The sequence below is a fragment of the Peromyscus eremicus genome, chromosome 1, assembly GCF_949786415.1.
Source record: "Peromyscus eremicus chromosome 1, PerEre_H2_v1, whole genome shotgun sequence".
NCBI lineage: Eukaryota > Metazoa > Chordata > Mammalia > Rodentia > Cricetidae > Peromyscus > Peromyscus eremicus.
In genome coordinates this window covers 167,077,045-167,096,126 of record NC_081416.1, presented here as the reverse complement: position 1 = coordinate 167,096,126, position 19,082 = coordinate 167,077,045, and the positions used below count along the sequence as shown (strand labels likewise).

General features: G+C 51.6%; 2 protein-coding genes across 3 annotated transcripts in view; one reads left to right on the top strand and one right to left on the bottom strand.

Moving 5' to 3' along the window:
- The window catches only part of Megf8 (multiple EGF like domains 8), a 57,594-nt gene extending 53,655 nt beyond the window's left edge, over positions 1-3,939 (top strand). For both annotated transcript variants that reach the window (XM_059279933.1, XM_059279927.1), the window contains exon 41: positions 1,151-3,939. In XM_059279933.1, coding sequence (XP_059135916.1) covers positions 1,151-2,419 — 1,269 coding nt within the window. In that variant the 3' untranslated portion in view covers positions 2,420-3,939. The remainder of the gene's footprint in view (positions 1-1,150) is intronic.
- A 1,940-nt stretch (positions 3,940-5,879) lies between these two features.
- On the bottom strand, positions 5,880-6,744 carry Cnfn (cornifelin). Its single transcript, XM_059253488.1, has 3 exons — positions 6,636-6,744; positions 6,207-6,343; positions 5,880-6,098 (listed from the first exon to the last, which is right to left on the bottom strand). Exons 1-3 carry the CDS (start codon positions 6,742-6,744, stop codon positions 6,009-6,011), a joined length of 336 nt encoding a protein of 111 aa, XP_059109471.1. The 3' UTR covers positions 5,880-6,008.
- Positions 6,745-19,082: the final 12,338 nt, after the last annotated feature.

Below are 19,082 nucleotides of genomic sequence, written 5' to 3'. Positions count from 1 at the left end.
GAAATATCCATTGGTCTTTGCAAGAGTGGGCTGGAGATCAGTACAGACTTTCTCCATTCTCTGTTGGCCGCTCCAAGTAGTGTTTATTTGGTTCTAATAATTATAGCAGTAATAGCCAGTATGTAGTGAGCTGCATGCTGTGCTTTGGAGGCAGTAGCTTAGCCCAGGTGTGGAAGGCTTGTCAAGGCCTCGCAGGGCCTTTGGTAGAATGTAGACATGAGAAGAAGAGGCCCAGGGACACTAAATGTCCTGTCTCGGCCACAGTGGCTAGTTGAGGAGAGCCTGTGTGGACTGGAGTGGTTCCTGCTGAGTTACAGGAGTTGTGATAGCTTGCCTCTATCCCTCCATCCCTGTATTCATTTCACATATGCTCATTAAGCACCCAGTATGTGCCAGACACCATGCAAAGTTCTGGAGCCCCTGTAGATAACAAAACAAGCACAGTGTCTGTCCTCTGGGAGTAACATTCTGGAGGAGGGAGGTCAGGCAGTGGCCAAACAAGCAAGGAACATGGTGTTTAGGTGATGGGGTAAGGTTAGAAGAAAAGCTTCAGCAGAGGGGGATGTAATGCCTCATGCCTGTAAACTCAGTGCTTTGGACACTGAAGCAGGAAGATGAAGAGTTCAAGACCAGCCTGGGCTACATAGCAACACTCTGTCTCAAAAAGCAAAACAAACAGATAAAAACACTAGAAGTGGTAGGTATGATGTCAGGACTGAAGAAGGCCTTGGTAAGAAGGTGACACTTAAGGCAGAAGTGACTGTGACAGGTAGGTGGACCTGTGGAGCTATCTAGGCAGAGAGGATCAGCTGGTGTAGAGGCCCCGAGATGGGCATGTGCCTGGCAGTTCAGAAGAAGCCGGGTGGTCAGGCAAGGCTGGCCAACTCTAAGCCAAGGTCCATGGATATGATTTCAGTTTCCCGAGCAAGCCTTGGTTCCTATCTGAATGCAGAGGACGCATCTCAAGTTCAGTGAGGTCAGGTCACTGGCAGAGGGCCATATAGCTAGTGAGGATATACAGCCAGGGTCTCACAGAACTCTCTATGGCTGAGGGTGCTGCTGGGAGCACAGTGCAGTGGCTGTTGGGAATTGAGGGTCTCAGCACTGAGCTCAGTCCTGATGGCCACCTCTACTCCTGCCCTGTCCACAGTGCGCCAAGTGCCGGGAGTCATTCCATGGGAGCCCTCTAGGTGGCCAGCAGTGTTACCGACTCATCTCAGTGGAACAGGAATGCTGCCTGGACCCTACTTCCCAGACCAATTGCTTCCATGAGCCCAAACGCCGAGCCCTGGGTCCTGGCCGCACAGTACTTTTTGGTGTGCAGCCCAAGTTCACCAACGTGGACATTCGCCTGACACTAGATGTGACCTTCGGTGCTGTGGACCTCTATGTCTCCACCTCCTATGACACCTTTGTGGTCCGAGTGGCCCCTGATACAGGTGTCCACACTGTACATATCCAGCCTCCTCCACCTCCCCCACCTCCTCCACCTCCTGCTGATGGTGGACCCAGGGTGGCTGGGGACCTAGGAGGACTGGGGACTGGGAGTGGACCGGGTACTCCGGTGGAGCCACGAGTCCGGGAGGTGTGGCCCCGGGGCCTGATTACCTACGTGACAGTGACGGAACCGTCGGCAGTGCTTGTGGTTCGAAGTGTGCGGGACAGGCTGGTGATCACCTACCCCCACGAGCACCACGCCCTCAAATCGAGCCGCTTCTACCTGCTGCTGCTGGGCGTGGGAGATCCCAGTGGGCCTGGTGCCAATGGCTCGGCAGACTCACAGGGCCTGCTCTTCTTCCGGCAAGACCAGGCCCATATTGACCTGTTTGTCTTCTTCTCCGTCTTCTTCTCCTGCTTCTTCCTCTTCCTCTCACTCTGTGTGCTCCTCTGGAAGGCCAAGCAGGCCCTGGACCAGCGACAAGAGCAGCGTCGGCACCTGCAGGAGATGACCAAGATGGCCAGCCGCCCCTTTGCCAAGGTCACCGTCTGCTTCCCTCCAGACCCTATGGGCCCAGCCCCTGCTTGGAAGCCAGCTGGGCTCCCACCTCCTGCCTTCCGTCGCTCTGAGCCTTTCCTAGCACCCCTACTGCTGACAGGAGCTGGGGGGCCCTGGGGACCCATGGGAGGGGGGTGCTGCCCACCAGCCCTCCCTGCTACCACAGCTGGCCTACGAGCTGGACCCATCACTCTTGAGCCCACAGAAGATGGCATGGCTGGTGTGGCCACTCTGCTGCTCCAGCTGCCTGGGGGCCCTCATGCTCCCAATGGGGCCTGCCTTGGATCAGCCCTTGTCACGCTTCGGCATAGGCTGCATGAGTACTGTGGGGGCAGTGGGAGTGCTGGAGGCAGTGGGCATGGGGGGGGTGGAGGCCGGAAGGGACTGTTGAGCCAGGACAATCTCACTAGCATGTCCCTTTGACCTGTCAAGGGTCCTCTTCCACAGCCGCCAAGTCACCTGTTGGGGCCACTCTGGACAGTCCTCAGAAACCGCTGGCTCCCTTTTCCCAGGGTTCCCCTTTGTTTCTGCATTTAGTGACGATTTATTGAGCTGCTGCTCTGTGCCTAGCGCAGTTGTAGGCACAGAAAAGCAGTAGGTGAGAGGAGCTTCCCTGATGTGGCGGGACTTGGGTTCTTGGAAGGGACACATGCACACGTACACTTACGCACACACTGGTTCAGAGAAGAAGAATATTAGCAAGGTCTAACACCGAGGGATTGTGGGTAAAGGCGATTAGGCATTTGGAGAAACTAGGCTGAGAAAGGCAACGGTCTGAGAGAAGACCTTTGGGAAATGAATTCAGAGTTGAGGAAACTGTAAGGCTGAAGGTCCTGAGGCTGGAACCAGTTTGTTTTATTAGGAGAACCAGAAACCTGGTCACTGCAACCCAGATCAAGTGTCAGAGGAGGCTGGGGACAGTTGGGACCTTGGGTTTTATTCTCAGAGCAGTGTGAAGCTGTTGGGCAGTTCTGTGGTGGGGAATGAGGAGCTATGTCTACTCAAGAAGTACCCCGGCTATGGAGTGAAGAGTGGGCTGGAGGGACAGGAGAGGTTGCAGGTGGGTAACAGTGGCAGGAGGAGGGTGGTGGCGGCGATGGTGAGTCAGGATCAGGTGCAGGGTGAGTGACAGGGTGGGACAGCAGTACAGATGGTAGGGTGAGGAAAAGGACATATCCAGAATGGCCACTTTATAGCCTGGGCCATCGGCACACAGTGAGGCCATTACTAAGATGGGGCAGGCTGGGGCTTGTGGGAAAAACAGAAGAGTCTGGTTTGGGCTTGAGTCAGGTCTACCTGGGGCTTCACACAGAAAGCACTTGAGTATTTCAACAGGAGGGATCCAGGGTAGTGAGTGAAGGCCGGCAGCTACTGAGACGACACAGTGTAGTGTCCTTTCGTGTGTAGGGGTAGGAGCAATCAGCTGCCACTGCTTTCCCTGGGCTGGAGGGACAGAGTTCAGTGGTGACCTGAGACCCGGATCACCAGCTGAGGCTAAAAATTCAGGCTTGTCTCAAGGGAGCCTCAGAGGAAAGTCCTCTGTCTGAGATGCCTCACAGTCCTCTCTGGCAGGTGTGGGGTGGCAGTAGGATGGGGGACCCTGGAGGGACCATCACTTGGCTCTTTTTCTTGAGTCTTTGGGGCTTTCCCCACAGGCCACTCCCACCTGGACCTCCTTTTTGGACAAAGGAGCTCTTCTAACCCTTGAGGACTCCCTTCCCCCAATCCTAGGCAGCTCCCTGAGCTTGGGACTCTTGCTTTCCCAAGACTGCAACTTCCAGGTGCTGTTTTGGCCCTGGGGTGGGCCTTGGGTCCAGCTTCGTCCCCTTGCTGGGGTTACCCTAGTCCGAGAGGCCCCTGCTGCTGTGTGCATGTCAGATAGCAGGGGTCACATCTCAACAACAGGAGAGCAGCTGAAGCAGCAAATAAAGTGTGCGGAAGTCTTGGTTGCCTTCTGTGTGCAGGGGAGGGAGGGGTGGGTTCTGGGCGAGTGGAACCTGTGTCCTTGTCCCGGTCCCACTTCAGAACCGTGTGTCCTGAGCCTGCCTCTGCCCATCTTTGGCAACGGAAGCGTGCCACAGCGGGACCTCTGGTTCCCCAGAAGTGAGATGAGGGAAACAGTGGGCAGGGCCATCTTTGTCCCTGACACAGTTTGGCTCAGGAAGAAACAGACAGCTTGTGTCCAGGCATTGTCATTAGACAAGAAAAACCTGGGGTATAGAACACAGAAACCATACTATTTCAACTGGAGGAACTGAGCATGGAGAACTGGTAGTACTGGTGAGGGCAGCAGCCGGGAAGACACTGAACATTGTGGCAGCTGGGTGCGGATGGGCATTCTCTGATGGAAGCATACTCGGCACCAAAGCTGTAAAAGCACCGTGCTTAACCATCTTAGCCTTCAGCCCCTGGCTTTGCCAAAACCTCAGTATGAGGGCAGGTTTGGACCTGAGATCTCTGCCCTCAGCCTCACCCCGGCATGGATCTTTTGCTGCAGGTGCTCAGCAGTGCACCTTCTCTGTATGCTTACCCCAACACAAGTCACTTTCTTCAGTGCACAGCCAAGGACATGGCAGATTAGACTTGGGAGATGTTCAAGTTTCCCATGTGGCTCATGAGTGACATGGGGTTTTCAGACGTCACTGGCCCCATGAGTTTTGCGTTTATGAGAAGATGGTGGCTCCTACCCTCTGAGGTGTGAGCATAAACTTGACTTTTTAAAAAATGTATTTATGTGTATGTGTAGATGCACGTGAGTGCGGGTGCACAGGCAGGCCAGAAGAGGGCCTCGGATCTCCTGGAAGAGTTACGGGGAGTTGTAAGCTGCCATATAGGTGCTGTGAACCAAACCCAAGTCTTCCCCAAGAGCAGCCAGTGCTCTTAACCGCTGAGCCATCCCTCCAGCCTCCAGAATAGGTTTTTTACAAATTAGGAACTGCTCCCCTCAGAGGAGAAAACAGGCTCAGAAAGGTTTACAAACTCAATAAAATAACACAGAAGTGGCAAGGTTAAGACTGGATCCAGGAATTCTGAGACCCAAGCATGTTCAATTAGTTCCTTTGGCAGTGAATGTCACCATGTTGAGTTAAGGAGTATGATGGGCTAGCTTGTCAGGACAACCTTTGGGGGTCTTTTCCCCAAAGGCCCATCTTGTATGGAGGCTGATTATAGGGGACTCAATGTCCTCTCCTGCTCTCTGGGCATCATACATGGTGTGTGCAGGTACAACACCCATGCACATACACATAAAATTAACACCTCCCCCCGCCCTGAGACAGTGTTTCTCTGTGTAGCCCTGGCTGTTCTGGAACTAGCTCTGTAGACCAGGTTGGCCTTGAACTGGTGATCTTCCTGCTTCTGCCTCAACGAGTGCTGGGAATAAAGAAGTGCACCACCACCACCTGGCCTAAAAGTCTTTTAAAAAGAGTCTATAGATCCTAAACAGAGGACAGCATTGTTTGAAGAGTGTATGTCTTTTTTTTTTTTTCTTCATTTTAAAAGTTTATTTGAGGCAGGGTCTCAGTGTGAGGCCAGGCTGGCCTCATACCATGCACCCCAGGCAGCCCCGGCTCCTCCTGAACTTCCTGTCTTAGCATGCTGCTGGGATTAGAGTAGGCTCCAGCACCTACCCTAAGACCTCTTTCTTGTTTTGCATATTTTCAGGATGTGGGTAGAGGTTCAGATAGGCCATCTGCAGCTTCAGGGCTAATGGTTTCACTCTGTGCGATGCCTACAGGGAGACTCAGCAGAGTCATCTGTGCAGCCTATTAAACCAGTCTTCCGTGATACACCTAGACATCTTTCATGCATCCCACCTCCCTCAGCGAACCTCCCACTGCACCCAGATTCCTTTCCTGCGACAATAAAAAGCGTGTAGGCGGGGTTGGTTTTCCGGTTTTTATTGTGGGTGTATTTTTTTGGCGGTGGCACAGGGGCAGTGGGACAGGCTTTCCAAAGAGCACCCCCCTCCCCAGGAGGCCAGGCGTGACCAAGGACTCCGGAGAGGACGTCCTTACTCGCGGATCTTCAGTTCCCGTGCCATCTGACAGAGGGCGCAGGGCAGGCAAAAGGTGAGGGTAGCCCAGTCGTGCCCGACGGAGCCCTGGAGAGTGACAAAGAGAGAAACCGATAGAGGTCAGGAGCTTTGCTTTGGGGTCCCAGGCCGCAGGTCCCCAGTGCTCAGTCCCGGTGATCCTGGATTGACACGCACCTGGATGTGGTAGCGCTCCCGCATGCCTGTGCGCAGAGAGTGCAGGCCTCCGGGCAGGTACGGCGCGCAGCAGCACTCCCCGAAGTCGTCAGAGATGCGACAGGCGAGGCACAGTGGAGCAAAAGTGCCGCACAGACCTGGACGGGGCGGGACGGTCAGGGTCCAGACCGCTGTGCTAGTCCCCGGGGGGAGGGCACACGGAGGGGATGAGGGTCCCCGGAGGACAGGTGTAGAGAAGGAAACCCAAAGAACCAAAGTAATCAGGGTCCGGAGTGGGGAGGACTAGAGGCTGGAGAGGGAGTGAGGTCACCATGAGGAAGGAGGCTGGGGGCTAGATGGTGAGATCCCAGGCAGAGTGAAGATTGCAGAGCCCCACAAAGGGGGAGGTTGAAAGGCATAGAAAGGGTTTGGAGGAGTTTGGGCACTCACAGACGGGCATGTCGTTGCAGCAGTCGGTGAGGCCCGTGTGCCAATCGCTGAGCTGTGTCTGGTAGCAGGTATTGGCACACTGAGGCTGACTGGTCACTGGATAAGACATGGCTGTGGAGGTAGGAGAAGAGGGTCAGCAGGCATCCTCGCAGGGCCTTCTGGCCCACCACATCCCTGCCACCCTTCCTTCTGCCGGGCAGTCTGGGCAGGCCACCTGGCCGCCCACTTGAGGAAACATCACTGTACCCCTCCCATTCCCATCTGTCACATTTGGTCATCGTCACCCCTAGTCTGTCCCTGTTGCTGTTGCCAACTATACATCTGGTTGAGCCAAGGTTGGGAGAAAAAGTGGGCACCACAGTTGGGCAGAGCCTGGACTTGCGACCACCTCCTCCTTCACGACTGGGCTCCAGCATTTCAGGGGCCTCTGGGGTAGAAGCAGGTGCCATTTATCTTCGAAGCCAGGGTGCCCAGGGGAGGGAGGTAGCCAGGTTCCTGCCTGGCACCTGGAAGGTTGTTGGTCCATCCAGTGATCCCACCTTTGCCTTTCACGTTGTCGTGCATCTCAAACTGCATTTCGCTGGCCCTGAGGAGGTGGCTGCTGTGTGGACGGCTGCAGGGGATGGCTACGGCAACAGCTACCGCAACGGAGTCTGTCCAAGGGATGCTGGATACTGGGCAAGGGACTAGGGCAGTGGGGGTGGGGTGGGGTGGCTGGACTCTCGAGGGAAGGGAGCTGAAGAGAAAGAGGCTGTGTTAGCCTGTTAGCTAGGAGGGATAGGGTGGGGCGAACAACTCGCCCATCTTTTAAACAGCTGCCCGACAGATCCCGGAGGACTCTTCTTGGAGCAGAGGCAGAGAGAGCAAGAGACAGGGACAGGTGTGGCAGAGACAGGTGGGAAAGAGCTCTGAGCCAGGTGCCCACGAGACATTGCTAAGTGAAACCCACAAGCGTAAAGTGCTTTGTTGCCTCTGCAAGCCAATTTCACTGAGGGCCATAGGCTCAGAGATGAAGAGAAGTGTACTGTGTCTGATGGACCAAGCCAAACAGGCTAGGAGATTGGGCGCTGAGCCCCAGAATTTCTAAATTCAACTCAGTACCACTTGGGTTTGACAGGCAAGACTGGGAAGATGGGGCGTTGGGAGAGAACAAGGTTCCCAGTTACTGACAGGCAAGAGACTGAAAGGAGACTGTGAACCAGGTCGGTGGAGGAGAGAGAGAGAGAGAGAGCCAAGGGGCCCTGCCTGAGAGCAGAGGCTTTGGGGAGAGAAGGTGCTCCTACCTGCAGACCCACGTGAGGAGGTGGAGACAGAGGCTCTTGGTGACTCCAGACGCTAAGTTCTCAGTGTCAGGCCAGGAGCTGCTTATATGGGCCAGGCCACACAGCCTTGGGCGGGGCTCTGACAGAGATGCCTAGGGAGCCTAGCCAGTCTGCCTGACCCTCTTCCTTTCCGCCTGGATTTTCCACCTTCTCTCCATTCCCCACACCCCTCTTCCCTTCTTGTTCCATCGTTCAGGACTGAAGACCTGGGGCAGAGGTAGAAACCAGAGTGGGGCGAGATAGAGAGTCAGGGATGGAGGATATTCGAAAAGCATAGAGGCCCCAAAGAGAGGGAAGATGGAGATGAGGAGGGTGTGGGGACACAGGGACCGAAGGGAGGCGGAGAGAGGAGACTGAGAGATGGAGATGGGAAGACAAAGATGTTGAGAGATAGACATGTAAGATCTGGAGAGAAATAAGGTGTAAAATCTGGAGAGAGAGAGAGAGAGAGAGAGAGAGAGAGAGAGAGAGAGAGAGAGAGAGAGCACAGAAGGACCTGTGGCTGAGGGCAGGGCTAAGGGACCAGTGAGGTAGGGAAGGAGTGAGGGGCTAGGGAGGTAAGGGGAAGGCCTGGTCTGCTGTACAGAGGGGGTTTTCCTTTGAGTACCTTCTCATCTTGCTGAGTGATTTTGTCGTGTTGAGGGGGAAAACGGGGCATTGTTCTTTCTGTTCAAGGCCTGGAGACACGGGGTGTGGGGTGGGCAGTGTGTTTTAGGGAGTGATTCATATGGGGACCAAAGTAAATAAGCACACCTCGTCTCCACTTCAAATGGGAAGGGAGGAGGCTGGGGACTGACGAGAAAGGCCAGGGTGTGCCTGGCTCTGTTTCTAACCTGAGGGGGTGGTCTGGAATGTGAGTCTGAGGGAGGCAGGCTGGGGCTTTGGCTCATGGGTCTGAAGGAGGAGGGCTGAGATCTGAGTACAAGGTGGGGAAATTGGGATCTGCATCATGGGTCTGAGGGAAGAGTCTGGACCCCTGAACTGAGGGAGATGGGCTGGGTTGGGACCTGTGTGTTTGAGGGAGAAGAACTGAGCCCCGGTGTCTTAATCTAAAGGAGGATCTAGACCCTAATGTCCCTTGTCTAGGCTGTGTGTTCCTAGAGAGCTAGATCCAAGTTTCCAATGAACTGGGCTTCAGGCGTGAAGGGTATGGATACTTGATTCACCAAAGTTTTCCCCCAACAGGCCTGACAGGGTTGTGGGTGACTCAACAGGGAAGTGGCATTAGAGTTGGGTGGGGTTCCTACCATGGGTGTCACCCCCAAAATATAGGAGGCACCAGAAAATTGGGGTGTCACCTCTAGAGACGGCTGTGTCACCACACCACAGTGTATGGCTATGAGGTGGCAGCAAACGGATCACCCAATGCCTGGCCTGTGATCCCAGCTTTCTCCACATACCCAACACTCTAGGGCCCAAACCTTTGTCTCTTGGCAGCGCCCAAATGGCTGGCTCGCTTTGTCCCCAGATCCACAGCAGCAGCGAGCATCATTTTGCCTGTGCATCTCTGTCTTCTGGTGTGGAGCCTACATATTTGGTTGACATTTCCCACTTCATTTTTGAGTGCCTGTCTCCTTATTGCCATGTCTTTGTCCAACTCTAAATTAATCCTGTGCTTTCTCCCTCCCTCCCTCTCCTTCCTCCCTCCCTCCCTCCCTCCCTCCCTCCCTCCCTCCCTCCCTCCCTCCTTCCTTTTCTCCTTAATTCCTTTTTTTTTTTTTTGTTTTGCTTTTGAGACAGGCTCTCATGTAGCCCAGGCTGGCCTCCAACTCCCTGTGTAGCTGGGGATGACCTTGGATTTCTTGCCTCCACCTCCAAGTACTGAGATTATGGGCATGCACAAACAAAATTATGGAGTCTGTCTGGGACTGGGCATCAAACCCAGGGACTTGTCTATGCTAGGCAAGCAGTCTGCCAACTGAGCTACGTTCACAGAAGGCTCCCTTCCTCCTTTTTATTATTTCTTTATTTTTATTTATTTATTTATTTATTTATTTTTGTTTTTTTGGAGACAGGGTTTCTTTGTGTAGCTTTGTGCCTTTCCTGGGACTCACTCTGTAGCCCGGGCTGGCCTCGAACTCACAGAGAGCCGCCTGCCTCTGCCTCCCAAGTACTGGGATTAAAGGTGTGCGCCACCACTGCCCGGCCTATTTCTTTATTTTGAGGCAGGGTTTTACTCTTATGTAGCTAGGCTAGCTTCAACTTACGGTGATCCCCCTGCCTCAGCCTCCTGAGTTCTTGGATTGCAAGCACCAGCCGTCATATCCCTTCCTTTCGTTCCTCATCTTGGCAGCCATTTTGACTCGTGCGTGTTTGTGTCCCCATTTCTCGGTCTCTGTCCTCTCAGACCCCGTGTCTGTGTCTCCTCATCCTGGGGCTTCTGTCCTGTATCACAGGTCTTCTCCCTATCTCACTCCTTTTCTAAGGCAGCCACATGGCCCCTTCCCCATACTACAGAAAATGGACTGCAAGTGACTCAGGATCAGTCATAACTGAGGACCACAGGCTCCCAAGGTGACAACCTGAGTTGTCCCTAAGTTTACTGACATAGCCTGAGGACCCCCAACTAGATACAGCCACTCATGCAGACTAGGACACTGGGGCTGGGGAAGTTGTGACGTGGCTTGAAGTGGGAATTTGGAGGAGAGATCCAGAAGCAGGAAGAGAGGAGGTCTGGGGAGCTGAGTGCTCATGACCCTACCACGAGGTGCTTGACCTTGTCCCCCCTTAAGTGGTGGACAGATTAAATATACAGTGCTTGGTTCCATTTTTAACTTTTGTTTTGTTTTGGGACAGGGTTTCTCTGTGTAGCCCTGGCTATCCTGGAACTCACTCTGTAGACCAGGCTGGCCTCAAACTCAGAGATCTGCCTGCCTCTGCTGAGATTAAAGGCATGCCCCACCACAGCCTGGCTTTCTTTCTTTCTCTATTTATTTATTTATTGATATAATTATATATTTATTTATTTGTGTGTGTAGATATTTTGCCTGTATGTATGTTTGTGTACCATGAGCATGCCTGCTACCCACGGAGGGCCAGAAAAGGGTGCTAGATTCTTCCTTGGAGCTAGAGTTACAGATCCCTGTGAGCCACCATGTGGGTGCTTGGAATTGAACCTGGGACCTGTGAAAGAGCGGCCAGTGCTCTTAACCTCTGAGCCATCTCTCCAGTACCCCCTTTTAAAATTGTATGTGTGCACACATTAATGTGTGAATTGGGGTCAGAGGGCCACTTGTGGGAGTCGGTTCTCTAGGACTGAACTCAGGTTGTTAGGTTTCAGCAGCAAGTGCCTCTTCCTGCTGAGCCACCTCACTGGCTCTCAAAAGTCCAGTTGTGTTTTGAGATAGCATCTCAAAACGAAGCCTAGGCTGTCCTTGAACTTAGGATTTTCCTGCCCCAACATGAGGGCTGGATTATGTGTGTGCACCACCACACTTGGCTTCACTTGGAGTTTCAGAGGAACGGTGAATATATTGCCAATGTTGTTACATGGGAATATACTTCTGTTAAAACAGAATCTAATTATTTACTGGAAATCCAGATTGCATTGGGCTTCATGTATTTTATTCACCATGACTGGAGCTTTCCCTTCAACAGCAAAACCCAGTGGGGGTGTGGCCCTGCATCCCCAGAGCCTGGATGCCCAGGTCCCAGTCTCCTCCCCTCCCTCAAAGTATGCCTGGCACCCCAGCCCCCTGCCCCCTCAGGACACCAGAGTCAGATGTTCCAACTCATCTCTCCTCAGAATTCAGGCATCCACATTTGAGCCCAGTTGCCCAACATGAGTTTCACAAGCCAGACAGGTTATGCCATCCATGGCCCTGGTGGAACCAGTCTGGCTGAGAGAGCAAGTGGGGGCCCCCCTTTCCATCCTAAGCCTACTGTTTCCTTGAGGACCAACCCAGCAGAACAGGAGGGACTTGGGGAGCTTTAGGTGTGCCACTCACTGCCTGGTTTGGGTGTGTTGTGTCTCTCTGTGTGGTTATGTGACTGTATGTGACTTTTAAAAAGAACTCTTTTAGGCAGGATTTTTTTCTTTTCTTTTTGTTTTCAATACATTCTGATTGCAATCTCCCCCCCTTCCACTCCTCCCAGTCCCCATCACCCCCAGATCCGCTCCTCCTCTTTCCCTTCAGAAGAGTAGGCCTCCCGGGGATACCAGTCAAACACCATACAAGGTACAATAGGACTGGGCACAAACCCTCAGATCAAGGCTCGACAAGGCAAACCAGTAGGAAGAAAAGGGTCCCAAGAGTCAGAGACACCCCCACTCCTACTGTCAGGAGTCCCACAGAAACATTCAGCTAATAACCATGACATGTATGCAGAGGACCTGGAGCAGACCCCTGCAGGCTCCGTGATGGCCACTTCAGCCTCTGTGAGCCCCTACCAGCCCTGCTTAGTTGGTTCTGTGCACTTACTCGTGTATCCCAGGCTTGTCTTAAACCCACCAGTGTGGCTTGAACATACTAGGTACCCTGAGCTGGCAATAGGTTTCCTGCTTCAGTCTCCTGAGTGCTGGCGCTGTGCACGGGCACACCACTCTCTGCTTTTGTTGGTTTGTTTGTGGGTCACCTCCCCCCCCCCAGACAGAGTTTCTCTGTGTCGTTTTGGTGCCTGTCCTGGACCTTGCTCTGTAGTCCAGGCTGGCCTCGAACTCACAGAGATCCTCCTGGCCCTGCCTCCGGAGTGCTGGGATTAAAGGCGAGCACCACCGCCGCCTGGCTGTTGGTGTTTTTTTGAGACAAGGTGTCACTACTGTAGTGTAAGCTGTTTCTTTGACTCTTTTAGAAAATTAATACTGGACCAGTGAAATGTCTCAGCGCTAAGGGTACTTGCTGCCAAGCCTAATCCCTAGGATCCACGTGGTAGAAAGAGAATTAACTCCTATAAATTGACCTCTGACCTCCATATGCTTGTTCCGTGCACACGCGCACTCACACACACACAAATAATAAAATAAATAAATAAGTGTATGTGCAGAAGCCAGAGGGCAGCATATGTTTCCGAGGATGGAACTAGGGTCAACTCAGGTCAACTCAGGTCAACACAGGTCGACAGGGTCACTCAGCAAGCCTCTTTACCAGATGAGGAACTTCACAGACCCTTCTTCGAGTACTGATGTGCCCATTGCCATCATGGGGCAGAGCAGCTGAGGTGACCTGAGACCTTGGCCGGATGTCATGGCAACGGTAGTAGACATCTAGGCCTAAGGGAAGGGGGTTATTAACATTCCCTTTGGGAGGGTGAAGAAGGTCACAAAACTGTCATGAGATCACCCCAAGACCCTCCCCTGAAATTCCAGTCACCATTCCCTCTTGCCCCAGCTATACATACCCCTAGAAATGCTAACATATAGAAAAGGCAGGCATTGACGGAGGGTGGGACTTTCAGTGGTGCACCTCCGTAGGCCACTCTGGACATGTAAGTAACCCCACTAAATTTATCTATTTTTGCCAAGTTATTCCTGGTAGAATCGTTCTTTGGTCTGTCTGTGCTCTCTCAATTGAGGAGTAAATAGATAGTTTTCTTGCCTTTCCTCAGGAAAGTCATACAACAAACAGCCATATAGCCCGGTGGGGGCGGGGTGTGTGTGTCTAGAATTCGCTGTACAGCCCAGGTTCATCTTGAACTTGCAATCATCTTGCCTCGGTGCTGGGATCACAGCCATGTACCAGTGTACCCAGCTATGATATATCTTTATTGATTAGCACATGACCTTAGGTCATAGACGGTTGAGCTTGGAAGCCTGGGTTTTAATCCTGATCGCTTCTTTATTTTATTACTTTTATTTATTTGTTTGTGTGTGCCATGGCACATGTGTAGAGGTTCTTTCCTTTTGCCATGTGGGTCCCAGGGATCAAACTCAGGTTGTCAGCCTCCCCTCCCCCACCATTGCCCCTGGCTATGATAACTTGGAACACGTTTGTCAAACTTCTCTTGACCTCAGTTTTTCCATCTGTGAGACTGATTGTGTCAAATAGCATTGTTGAGAGGTTGGAGCAAAGATGTTTGGTGTGAAAGGCTTGGAACTGTACGTGGAAACAGGCAGGAAACACCGTGCTTGTGGTAATGACAGTGGTGCTTATGTGTTCAGCCTGTTGCTCTGGATACAACAAGGAACACAACCAAGTCTCTTGCTCATGCTCCTTCTAGCAAGCTTATTGGTGGCTGGTCATGTAATTGCACCACTGGGGTGTCTGTTTTGCCTGTGTTAGGAGGATATTTCTGTCAGTGCAGCTGATTCTGTGGTTGTGGGGCCATGTTTTGTTTGTTTTCATGGGATGCTATATGTGCTCTGTGGGTGCTGACATAGTAAGTTTTCACACCTAACTTGTATTGTGAGGGCTCACATTTGGTGTGATCTTGTGTCTCTGACTGAGGTGCTGGGAGTGTGTCTGAAGCAGGAGTCTTGAGGACACCTCTTTCAGTCCCTGAGGACTGCTGGAAGCTGAGTGCTCCCAAAATAAGCTCCAGTTTCTGCTCACTGGGGTTGGTTGGTCCAGTGGCTTATGGAGAAGCACAGGATGAAAGGGAAGAGGAGAGGAGATGGTGTGGCCAGGGAGACTCTAAGGAGTATGATGGCAGCACAGAGGGTAATGGCAGGGTGGGGAAGAGCTTCCTGGAGAGATGTGGACATCCGTCCATCCGTCTGTCCGTCCATCCATCCTATGCATCTATGGAGTCTCTGAAGTGTGTTGAGGTCTGAAGGGAGGTCCTCACCTGTGTTCATAATGTGTTACAGCAACAGTTCTAAGTGATGGAGAGACAGATTAGGAGAGAGAAGGCCTGTCCCTAGTCCTCTCTGAGGTATGAGCTCTATCCAAATTAGAGAGCAGAGGCTGTGAGGCAAGGCCCCTCCCAGACTGGGGTACCCCATGAAACATTTTCTTATCATCTCCTGCTGGCATAATGACATACTTGCCTGTTCTTAATCACTGTTTTTGACCCCAACTTGGCTCAGCACCAACAGCAAGAAGGCTTGGACAAAGCTGAAACCATGGGAGTCAGGGAAGAAAAATCCTTGGAAGTCCTCATCTTTTGGCTCTGTCTCCCTTGAGTCCTAGTCTCTGGCGGCGGCGGTGCTATCTGCCACCTCACGGAGCCCTGGCCCTCACATTCCCTCCCTTTGTTTGCTGTAGGTCATTTCCTCTTTCTTTCTGGGCCTGCCTTATCCACTAATCTTGTTTTCATCTGCGTTGTGTTCTTTTTACATCTGTTTTTTTCCCCTACCTATATCTCTATCTTGATTGTCCTGCACTGGACTTCAATTTTCTCACTTGTAAAATGAGGATAATAATAATAATGACAACACTAATTAAGCTCCAATCGCTTAGGACTATGAGGAAGACACGGAATAATTATGTGAATGCTTCAGTACAGAACCCAGGCTTCAGTAAACTCGGTACAAGAGAACTGTTATTATTGTTTTATTGTTTTTATCTCTTCTTTGGTGTCTTTGTGGTCCTTTTTCCTCGTCTCCACATTATCCTCAAGGCTCCTCCCATTCTTTTTTTTTTTTTTTTTTTTTTTTTGGAGCTGAGGATCGAACCCAGGCCCTTGTGCTTGCTAGGCAAGCGCTCTACCACTGAGCTAAATCCCCAGCCCCCTCCCATTCTTTTTTTCAGCAAGCTCTGCCCCTGACTTTCTTGGTAGGGAAACAGGTAAGAATGACATCCAGGCTAGAGATCCCCTCCTCCCTCCCTTGTAGTCTGTGCTCCACCTCAGGCCTCAGAAATCTTGCCTGGGGGTGAGGCATGGCCCCAATCCCACAAACAGCCTCATAAAATCCTGAACCCCAGATCTGTCATCCAGAGCAGGTAAACCAGAGTGACTCATAGGACCCTGGAGTTCAAATTCCTGGACTCCTATTTTTTAGGTTCCTAATTCTCTGGACCCTCAGACACAAAAATCCTGACCACTAATTTCTTCCCTCTTGGGTCCTAAGTGCCCTTGCTCCTTTAGGATCAAGGAGTGTGGCTTCTTTTTACCAAGACCCAAGGACTGCAGCTGGGTATGATGCAAGTCTACAATCCTAAACGCCTCTAGTGGCTGAGGCAAATCAGAGGCCACTCTGGGTAACATAGTGAGTTCAAGCCCTGTCTGTGTAATTTAGTGAGATGCTGTTTCAAAATAAAGAAGGGTTGAGGTTCAGTGCCCGGTAGTAGAAACCTTGTGTAGCATACGGAAAGGCCTGGGTTCAATTCTCAGTACTGGGAAAAAGGAGGGGAGAAAAAAGAAGAATTAGAACGCCTGGAAACACCCCAGGTTCCAGAAGCTAAAAACCCTATTCTTGGCCATTCCCTCAGCAGCCTTCGCTCTCTCCAGAGCAGGACCTGACGCTCCCTATGGGCGCTTTTCTGAATGGGCGGGGCTGCAGTCCATGTTGGACAGCGATAGGCTCTGAAAGACGTCATTCTCCGCTAGTTTAGGCCAATCTGCCGATAGACAGGGAACCTGCCTCGTAGGGCTCGGGTCGGTTCGGCTAAAGGCCGAAGGGGTTCCCAAGGAAATGAGCTCATCTGGTTGGTCCCGGTAAGTCCTTTCCCGAATGACCAGTACTGGGGTTCTGGACATAGCTTGCAGCGGCGGCGATGAGGGAGGTCGCTATTGGAGAAACTGAGTTCAGGGATGCGCAACCTCAGAAATGCACCTATCGATTCTATGTTCCTTACCTGTCCTGCCCATCCCTCGGTTCGTCACTTCCTGCTGTCATGGATTCACTCGCGGTTCTCTCTTACAGTCATCCATTCACTCAGCGCTCACTCACTCACCCACTCATCACTTAACAAACATTTCGTAGGCTTCTGGTGTGCCAGGCCTGAAGCTGGGGACTGTGGTGATCAAGATGAGTCAGACCTGGGCCCTGTCCTCAAGGGAGCTCGGGTTAGAGGGAAGGACAGGCATTGGTGGTCAAGGGCGTGAAGGGGTAGGGAGGCACAGGAATCTTTTTGGGGGGTTGGCATGGTCAGCAAAGAATTTCCAGAGAAGGAGCCGCTGGCGCTGGTCCTTGGAAGAGCACTAGGTGGCAGTACGGGTTGTGAGAGGGTTTCAGCCTGTGCAAAGTCAGAGAGGCCTGGAGGTGCATCACCACGTTTAGGTGCCCAAACAGAAGACCCACGCTGTACTGTACCGCCAGGGGAGCTGTAAGGCTGGAAGAGGATGAGGAGGTGAGCCCCAGCTAGAGTGAGGAACTTGGTGTGTACGTGCGTGCGTGCATAAGTGGAGGACCACTGGCTGTGTTAGTGCCAGGGATGGGCTAAGGCAGAGCAGGGACCAGAGCTGGAGGTGTGAGACTGGAATTTCTGTCAGTACACCAGGTGGTGGCCTCTCCAGTGCCTAGGGAGAACAGGGTGGAGCCTGGATCTGGCCAGAGGCTGAAGGGATGAGACAGGAGGTAGAGGCTGAACTTGTGGTAGGTGGGCTGTAGGGACAAAGGGGTCTCCAGGACAAGCCCCAGGGCTGTTGTTTATCTCGGGGGCTGTACTTGATGAGCTGGGAGCAGAATGAAGGTGTGTTCAGTGCATGGATATAAGTCCTTTCGGGAATTCTAGGTTGAGGGTTTTGTTGTTTTTCAGGGTCTTACTCTGGGCCACAGTTTGGGGCCAGCCTGGGCTACATAATGACCTCACTATTCACTATGTATCTCAAAGGGACCTCAAACAGATGGTAGTCCTGCTTCAGCCTTCCAAGCACTGGGGTTCTAAGTGTGAGCCATCTTGTATAATATTAGTGGGACCAGCCTTAATATTAATACTTCCCAGGGGCTCAGGAGAGAAACTACGAACGGTGAGGACTATTTTTGGGAAATAGAATCTCAGCACACAGAGCTCTTTAGTCCACTTGCTTTAATTCCTCTGGGATAACATCCTATTTACACAGCTTCAGTTCTGTTCTTGTGCCTAGCTCCTTTCTTGCTTGATTTCTCTCTATATTTATCTACTGCTCCCTCTAAGTTCTATCTTAATTCTGCCTCATCCAGGTCCTTTTCATTTTGTTCTTACCCAGCTAGTACTTCCCCATTTGACTCTTCCTCATCTTCCATCTTGTCCACATGTTCTCTCTGGTCAAAATCCTCCTTATCCCTCTCTGTTCTCCATCTCTAAGTTCTCCATGTTCCTCCATGTTCCTCCTAAGTCTCTCAGGAATCCAGTTATAAACCCAAGCAATAGCAATCCCCTGGTCGAGCAAGGTCACCAGGCTTGAATTCTACAGGGTCATAAAGGCAGGTAAGAATTTTCCTCAGGCAGTGACCACCAGGCTTTCTTTTACAACCCAAAAAAAAGAGTGGTAAAAGAGGAGGTCAACTGAGAGCTAATGATTGGTTAGTATATTAAAAAAAGGGGATCTATGTGCTCAGTCTACATTCCTAGAAGTGGTTAGGTAAGAAGTTAGGGGTCTATTAGTAAGGTTGTATAAGAAAGGAGGGTCTCACCCTAAATTGCACAAGAAATAAAGCTATCTGCTGACTTAGGAGACAGATGTTGTTTCATATGGCCTTGGATGCTTGATAGGTACTTTAGATAAATACACTGTTAGGAGTTCTTTAGAAGCACGCAAGAAAATCATTTTAGGAACCAACTAATATATATATATATATATATATATATATATATATATATATATATATATATATATAAGCGCTAAAATATCACCAAGACTTCTTAAGCCATGGATTGACCTTTGGAGAAGTCCTTGACTTTTCCAAGTAGTAGCTTTTGTGATAGCAGCTGAATTCCACTACGTTTTCCTGTGGCTTGCAGCACCACACCTGGCTTTCCATGTCAGGTTTTGATTCAGAAGTTACCTGGGTAAATTAGGATCCCTGAGGTAGGGGGTCCCCTGCTACCCTTTCCTTTAAGAAACCAGTCGTGGTTCTATGTCTGTCTCTCCATTTCTGACACGATTAAAACTGGTCCATCTTCTCTGCACCCCACCTCATCAAGGTCCTGTCGGTCACCATCTCATCCCTTTAACTTCTATAGACATGTGGTGTTCACTGGCTCAGCCCCTTATCTTCCATTCCCTCTTCAGCCCACCACATTTGGATGCCATGACTCCGGGCAAGGTCTGTGGCAGCACATGCTCATTCATGGGCGAGGCCCCCAGGATAGCATTTCAGTCT

Excerpts from the sequence above, each read along its gene's own strand:
- Cnfn (XM_059253488.1), bottom strand. The coding sequence starts at position 6,744 with ATGTCTTATCCAGTGACCAGTCAGCCTCAGTGTGCCAATACCTGCTAC. Across the intron at positions 6,344-6,635 it reads CTGCAACGACATGCCCGTCT|GTCTGTGCGGCACTTTTGCT; the intron begins GTGAGTGCCCAA and ends CGCCCCGTCCAG. Across the intron at positions 6,099-6,206 it reads GGGAGCGCTACCACATCCAG|GGCTCCGTCGGGCACGACTG; the intron begins GTGCGTGTCAAT and ends GTCACTCTCCAG.